The sequence below is a fragment of the Pteronotus mesoamericanus genome, unplaced genomic scaffold (assembly GCF_021234165.1).
Source record: "Pteronotus mesoamericanus isolate MK-2021 breed Mesoamerican mustached bat unplaced genomic scaffold, CSHL_Meso_final contig_130, whole genome shotgun sequence".
NCBI classification, from domain to species: Eukaryota; Metazoa; Chordata; class Mammalia; order Chiroptera; family Mormoopidae; genus Pteronotus; species Pteronotus mesoamericanus.
The window spans coordinates 11,730,129-11,738,376 of NW_026555060.1; the positions used below are offsets into that span (position 1 = coordinate 11,730,129).

At 36.8% G+C, this 8,248-nt stretch overlaps 1 protein-coding gene across 1 annotated transcript; it reads right to left on the reverse strand.

Moving 5' to 3' along the window:
* Positions 1-471: 471 nt before the first annotated feature.
* On the reverse strand, positions 472-1,209 carry LOC129084168 (microtubule-associated proteins 1A/1B light chain 3B-like). The gene has a single exon (XM_054590197.1). It carries the CDS (start codon positions 1,113-1,115, stop codon positions 738-740), a length of 378 nt encoding a protein of 125 aa, XP_054446172.1. The 5' UTR covers positions 1,116-1,209; the 3' UTR covers positions 472-737.
* Positions 1,210-8,248: the final 7,039 nt, after the last annotated feature.

Sequence of the window (8,248 nt, forward strand, 5' to 3'; positions counted from 1 at the left end):
TGCCCTAGCCCTAGTTCTTAACACAGTGCGGCGCATGCTAGATATTAATTAAGAATAAATGGATATAGAGATGTTCACAAATTAAAATAGAAAACACACTTGCACCATATTCTTTATCAAATTTGAGCACACTACTATATTTGATCTGCATTTTTCTAAGCTTCCTGGATCCTATTCACCTCTCTCCATCCCTAACAAGTGTTGCCGTCTATAATTTGGTGTTTATTTTTCTCATGGAAGTTTTTTTACCTTACTACATAGTTACCCCATAATAATATATAGCATTGTTTTTGAAGGGTTATAAACTTTATATAAATGGTACTATATTCTATATAATCATCCTGCAGTTTTTCATCTTACATGTTATTCCTTCTACATTATGTTTTTGAGATGAATCTATGTTGGTGCCCATTGTTCCATTTTGTTTATTTTTAATTATTATTATTATTATTTTTATTGGTGACTCAGAAGGCAAAGTATTTTATTTTTAAACTTCTAAATTTTAAAACAAGACAGCCTAGGTTAAATAATATAGTTTTCCAAAGCTGAATGTGCTCATTTGGAACTCAGTTTTTCTGCTCAAAGTACAAAAACAACTTTCTGCAGCCCCTAGGCAGGAACACTACTGTTTTGATGATCTGTGATTAGATGAACTGATCAATCTCAGTTGGTAACATCCCTTTTTTTCCTGTTGGTAAGGGTTTTAAAAATTCTAGAACATACGCATTTTTCTAGTCTTACACCAACAATTTCATTCCAAATGTCTCCTGAGAGGCATATACCATATACAGGAATCCATCTTCATCCTTCTCACTTTCATACACTTCTGAAATTGGTGTGGATATGCTCACCATGCTGTGCCCATTCACTAACAGGAAGAAGGCTTGATTAGCGTTGAGTTGTAAGCGCCTTCTAATGATCTTGATTAGTTCACTCATGTTGACATGATCAGGTACAAGAAACTTGGTTTTATCCAGGACAGGAAGCTGCTTCTCACCCTTGTATCGTTCTATTGTCACCGGGATTTTGGTCGGATGCTGCTCTCGGATAAGTCGGACATCCTCTACTCTTTGTTGGAAGGTGCGACGCTGCTTGAAGGTCTTCTCCGACGGCATGGCGCGGGAGGCTTGGAAGGGACGGCGAGGCTGGGGGTCCCAGCAGCTTCAGGTGGCGGCGGATGCGACAGTGTATTATTATTTTTTAATCCTCATCTGAGGATATGATTTTTATTGACTTGAGACAGACAGACAGACAGACAGACAGACAGAAAAACAGATCAGTTGCCTCCCATACTTGTCCAGACTGGGGACTGAACCTGAGACTTTTTGATGTAAGGGAGGAAGCGCCAATCAACTGAGCCATCTGGCCAGGGCCCAATTTATTTCAAGTTGTACACTGTTCATTTTTGTTTGCTTGCATCATGATTTGCTTATCCATTCTCTTACTGATGATTATTCAAGTGATTTTCAGATTTTTACCATTACTGGCACTGGTATAATGAACATTCCTGTACAAGTGTGCTGTGTGACAGTCTGCAATAGTTCCTCTAGGAATGACCTGTATCTCGGGCTGGAATGCTGGGACACCAGACTTTGAACTTTGCTAGACATTGTCAAATTATTCTCAAAATATTTTGTATAAACTAACATTTCCAACAAAAATATTTGAAAGTTCTCTTTGCTACACTTCCAAGTCACCATTTGGTACTGTCAAGCTTTAAATATTTTTCAAATCTCATGATATGAAATGGCAACTTATTTTTTGTTTTGCATTTCTCTGATTATTAGTAAAAGTTGAACAATTTTTCATTTTTCTTGGTCATTATGCAATCATTTTCTTCAGCTTATCCCATATAACTTTGCCTATTTAAAAAAAAAACCACTTAATTTTTTTAGAGCAGTAAGGTTCACAATTGAGACAAAGGAGCAGAGATTTCCCATATACCACACACTCATTAATAACACCCCCACCCACCCAGGCTGGCATGTTCGTTATAATTGATGAAACTACATCGATCCTACATTATCATCCAACATCCATACTTTACATTATGGTTCACTCTTGGTGTACATTCTATGGGTTTGGACAAATGTATAATAACATGTATCCATCATTATGGTGTTATACACAGTATTTTCACTGCCCTAAAAATCCTCTGTGCTCTGCTTATTCATCTTTCCCTCTTTGTACCAAAGAAAACCCTTTGCCTATTATTTTTAAAAGATTTTTAAAATTGTTATTCTATTACAGTTACTCCAATTTTCCCCCTTCGCCCTCTTCTGCCCCTCCCACACTGGTCCATGTCCATGGGTCACTCATACATGTTCTTTGACGAGTCCTTCCCTTTCTTCCCACCGTGATCCCCCTCCCCGCTCCTCTCTGGTCCCTGTCGGTCTGTTCCATGTCTCCATGCTGCTTATTATTTTTATGGAGTTATTTCTTTCCTTAATTTTAGGCAATCAACACTTTGTCAGCTATATGTATCGTAAATATTTTCCTTCAGTCTGTGTTTTATCTTTATTTATAGCATCTTTTTAATAGAAAAGTTTAATATCTTAAAGGAGTCAGGTTTATCAGTTCTTTCCTTAATTGTTTTCGTATAGTATTTTAGAGCTTTCTCTCCACGCTCAGGCCTTAAGGATATTTTTTATGCTATCTTCTAAATTTTTAAAATGCTGCTCTACACATTTAGTTTTTAATACAGCCTGGAAAATAAAGTAAGAATTAAATTTTATCATTTCCCATACAGATAACTAATTTTCCACCACCATTTTATTACCCTACTGATCAGTAATAAAACTCCTCACAGATATTAAGTTTCCGTTTATGCATGAGGTCTGTGCCTGAGCTCTGTGTTCTATCCGCTGTGCACCTTGTCTGCTTCGGTGCCCAAATTGTATTAACCATTATAATTTTACAAAATGTATTGCTTTCTTCCCTGCCTAGTTCTTCTTTAAAGAATTTTTGGCTATCTTGTCCTTTACCATATGAATGCTAAGGACATTTGTCAAGTTCTATATACAACTCTGGTGATATTTTAAGTGGAATTGAATTTTTAATTGAATTTATTAATTAATTTGGAAACCATTGACATCTTTACAATCCCCCAAAATGGCTCTTCAATGACTGCTAGACCATTAATGTGGATCATTTTTTTATTCAGTTAATTTTTGTAATTGTTTTAAAGAAAATTTTTATCTAAAGACTTAAATTTTGGACATGTCTGTTCAAAGTAATCATTTATGGTTTAGCAATTCTCTGTAGTAAACCCCTTATTTGGATGTTAATAATATAAATCTGTGCCTTTTTTATTTTTTAAAGGTTTTATTTATTTATTTTTATAGAGCGGGAAAGGGAGGGAGAATGAGAGGGAGACATTGATGTGTGAAACATCGATGATTGGTTGCCTCTTGTATGTGCCCTGATTGGGGACTCAACCCACAACCCAGGCGAGTGCCTCAGTCGGGACTCAAACCTGTGGCCCTTCGCTTTGGGGAACAATGCCCAACCAACTGAGCCTCATTGGTCAGGGCTTGTCTTTTTCTTGATTGTTCTCTTTTATTCATTTTTTTCAAGTTACTAGTTTTTGGTTTTGTTTATCCCCTCTACTGTTTCTTTATTTTTTAGTTAGTTTCTATTTTATTTTACATTTCTTGGATTCATTTTATGCTCTTTTTGCAGCTTCTAAATCCAATCACTAGCTTATTTTTAATACTGGAGCTGTTTATGGAGTACGTACACTACTCTTTAGTGCTAAATGTAATCTCTACTGAGATTGCCTCTTTGACTTTCCCATGTTATTTAAGTTTCCAGCTATGTTTTTCCTATCTTCGTATTGTGGATTTCTAACTTTATTTTCTGATTAGAGAATTTTTCTATATGTTAACAAGTCTTTAAAATTTATCATTTCATTTATTACTTAATACATGATCAATATTTGAAAAGAGCCCGTGGTTTTTGAAAATAAACTATATTTTCTATGCAGGGGCAGGTGTAGTGTTCTATATAAAACTATTATATCAAGCATATTAATTTTGTGTTTTATAATAGAAAAATGACAAGTCTAGGTTATTTGTAAATAGAGGTACATTCTATAACATTGTAGGAGAGAACAAATCAAGTACTAAATGTGAAATAGATTCTGAAATAAGGTTACAGAGCAGCTCTTATATTGCAACTTTTAGGTTCTATTATGTTATACATTCTATGGTTGGCTACATTTAATAATTGACCTTTATTTGCGACTAGTGTGCTTTTAATAAGGACTCATGCCACCCTACAATTCTGGGCAATCTCAGCTCTTCTTTCGTCAGTACTCTCCCCACACTCCCCTTGCCCGTCGCTCCTGTTTGGCCTCGGTTGGAGAACTTGTGTCAGTCACTCCCTATCAAAACTCCTACTACTGCCTACAAGGTTGTGCTAATATTTCTCCATAATTCCAATGAAAATTGAGATAAACATAAATAGTGAAGTGCTTAACTATTATTTTATTAAAGCAAATATGAAATCAAAAGTACATTGTTCCATTACTTATAAACCTGGGGCATTTAGATGAAAAGATTATTGCACAATCCCATTTATTCAATATTACACTGTAAGGCTAAGAATAGAATCATGCACAGAATTTAATAAACTAAAAATCATAAAAGTTCTTGAAATCTGAAATTTGTAAGTAACAATCACATTACTATCCAAGAATATGATTTCAAACTAGTTATGTGAGTTCTCTACTTTTTGAATCTTGAAGTCATTAAAAAACTTCACACATGCTTACAGTATAGAAACATGTATCTATTTTATTGTGTATATACATGTATATTATAATCCCACAGTTAAATGTCACCCTCCAGCAGCTCTTATTTGCTTAAGTTTTCAACAATTACCTCATAACAATTTTCTATACAATTATCACTACCTGATACATTGTTTATTTGTCTGTCTTCCTCTAAAATGTCAACTCCAGGAAGGTGGGGATATAACCTTTTTGGTCATTTCTGTATCACTGGGACATTTCTTTACATATGGTAAAATTCATTGAGTTTAAGCTTATATGTTCCAGATCTTAATTTGAGTTAAAAATTAAACAAGAAAGACATTTCAATAAAAATATGTCAAATAGGAGCATTGTAGGTAAGTTGTGGGCCTGGATGATAATAGAGATTCAGGAGTGGAGTATGTGTCTGAAGATGGCAGAACAAATGAAGCAATGCTACCAGTCAGAGATATGAACAGTGTACTTGTTCTGGTCACAGTTTTGATTAATTGTGGTAAAACAGAGTAAGAAAACTAGCCAAAAGGCTGAGAGTTTAGTGACACATTCAAGATTAAGTCTGGATGCTTAGGTGCAAGCATATGAAAAAGTGAAAAATCTGTCACAGTATATAGGGTATATCCTTCGACAGATCCCAGTTACATCCAGACTCCTTCACAGAGCAGACAAGGTCCTTCACGTTTTGGTCTCCATGGTGAGCCTCACTATAGGCATTCTATGATTTTCTACTCCCTGCTCTATCCATTGTGAACTCTCTCCTCTGAAGTACATCTTATTTTTCACAGACTTTGGTGTGTTCTTTTTCTCCTACATAGACTCTCACTCCCCCTTAAGCCTTCTGTCCCTTTCCTACTTTTCCTTCAGGTCTTTGATTAAACCCAGGCATTTGTGGTTAAGTGTTTTCTGCTCCCCAAGATCAGGTAGGCCACATTTCTGATGTGTCCCCATAACACCCACTTACCCCCATCTAACATTTATTATACGTTTTGAAATTGCTGCTTTTCACAGATGATTATGAAAAGTGGCCATTTCAAACCAAGCATTATGACCCTCAAAGACAGGGTCTGGGTTATGGTCACAGATGTATTCCAGCACCTAGTGCAACAGACACATGGAGAGTACTCAGTAAAGGGTTATTGAATAAGTGATGAATAAACAAGTGACAGATGTATGAATGTGAACAGGTTCATGAAGGCAGCTGAGTCATAAGTACTCTAAGGGGGCATGATTTATTCAGTTAGTTAAGTCTCAGACCTATAGAGAAGGGTATGTGTTTGACTAAGGAGGCAGGGGAGCTCTAAGGGAGACCGGGAGGCCTTGGTATCATGGCCGAGTACATTAAGCAAGGGTAAGACAAAGGTATGCTAAGGCTATGGCAGGGTGAAACCATCAAGGAGCTGACCTGTCTATGGAAAGTCCAGCCTCCCCTTCTGTTGCTTTCCCCATCCCCTGCTGTGGAAGTCCCTTGTTTAAGCGGACTCCAGATAACGAATGCCATTCTACTCTTTCTCCTTTCTGCAATACCAGCTCTCCGCAATTTATCTGTGAAGTCTTAAGCACTGACTGGTGAAGAGAGAGTCATGGATGTTTCAATCGCAGGGTGTTCTCAGAACTCTGGCATTGTGGCCCAAAGAAGTTTCCCACTCTGCTACGAGTGAGATGGGTGTAGCCTTCATCAATCACTCAGAAAAGAGCCTGAGAGCCTCCCAGAAGGACACAACATAAGCATGAAAAAGGCACTGAGTTGTTAAAGAAGTAGTGCATGCTCTCATTTCAGTGTATTGGATCCACTCTTTAATGAGGCACGAATCAAGTATATACATTTCCCACCAACTGGAATCTATTATTTCTCTTTTGAGCCAGCTGTTCTTTTGTTCTCTACAGTGGAAGGGAGACCTTGAATTTATTTATATTTTTTTCAATTCTACATTCTCAGAAATCTGTATTGATACTTTAATAAAGGGATTCATTTATCCTCAAAGAACCCCTCTGTGACAAAAGTATGTTTGGGTATACTAATGCACTCATAAGAAATATATACAGCTGTACAACAGAGCAGGGGCCCTGGTAGCCTGTTATTTACAGTAATTGTAGATTGTGAGTGGACACTTTAAAGAGAAGCTTACAAGTTAGTTGTACTTTCTGGTAGTAATTACCTCCCACAAACATGACTCATTTCGGCAGTTTAAATGCAAGAGTTGGGTGTCCCAAAATCAACAGTCTTATAAATACATCTCTGACAAATGCATAAATGTTTAAATATTTCTCCCTGATCTCAAAGGCAGGTTTAAATGTACAATTTTTGTCCATTACAATACCTTCAGGAGAAAGTGAAAACAAAAAAGCTAAAACGAAGAGCATGGAAGTCTCTGTGCACATGGGGAGGGGAGCCTCCATCCCTGCGGGAAGACGGAAACTCCGGTAAGAAGGTTGAGTGTGTTTTCTTCCATCCAGGAAGAAAGGCTGCTATTTGTTCTAATGCAGCCCATTTGTTTTGTTTTTTTAAATAACACTCATAGGGCAGACTTTTATGGTAATAGAGCAGCGTTAATGCTTTTGGGTGGGACTGCCTAGGCGTCTTGTAACAGAACACATAACTAAAGAAATGTGGCTGTGTCAGCCAGGAATGTTGAAGAAAGAACACTCTATGCCAGAGGAGATACTCATTTTTGTGGAATGCTCGCTCAACGACATTGTGTATCTCACTGACCTTTGGCCTTCCAATCAGTTGAACTTTTTTTTTAACATTATTAAAAGCCCCCTTTTAAAGTATTAACAGAAATTTAGATGCTGACATCATCCACCCACTAGATTCATTATTTTGTGAAGTCCTAAAGTTTTATTTGTGTCTGGTTAAAAATGGAAGTATTAGAAGTCTCTGTTCTATCCTCATTAATATCCACCTATTTCAACATAGTATATCAATCACCCTCATGAGTTTAAGAGTAAAATCAATACTCAGAATTCTATATGTATTCAAAATATGAAGTAACATGTCAATATGTACACATTACTTTTTTCCTATTCAAAATAACCATTGGTAGCCAACTTATCACTGAATCCCACAGAATGTTCAGCGTCAAAAAAGAAGTGCTTCTGCTGAAAATTCTTTCTCAGTATTTTTGAATTTGATGTCTATTTTGCTCCTAGTTATTTTCGTATCTTCAGCTGCTGCTGTTGCATTCCCATCTCTTGAAAGGATCCAGAGGAATACAGGGTTCCTCTGTGGCTAAGAAGAAAAATGCCTGCCAAGAATGCTGAAGTTCTGGGAAGGTCACTAACTACTACAAAATGGACTCAGTCAGTAAATAAGAATGTTGGTGCACACAAATGAGTAGCCAATAGCTATGGCATTTTGTGGAGAAATTTAATAGCACATAATAACACTGTTACATCTAGACATCGAGGAGCAGAGTGAAATACCTCCAAAGGGTGTGCAGTAGTTCAACGGTTAGGTGAGGGACAACCCAAACTCAG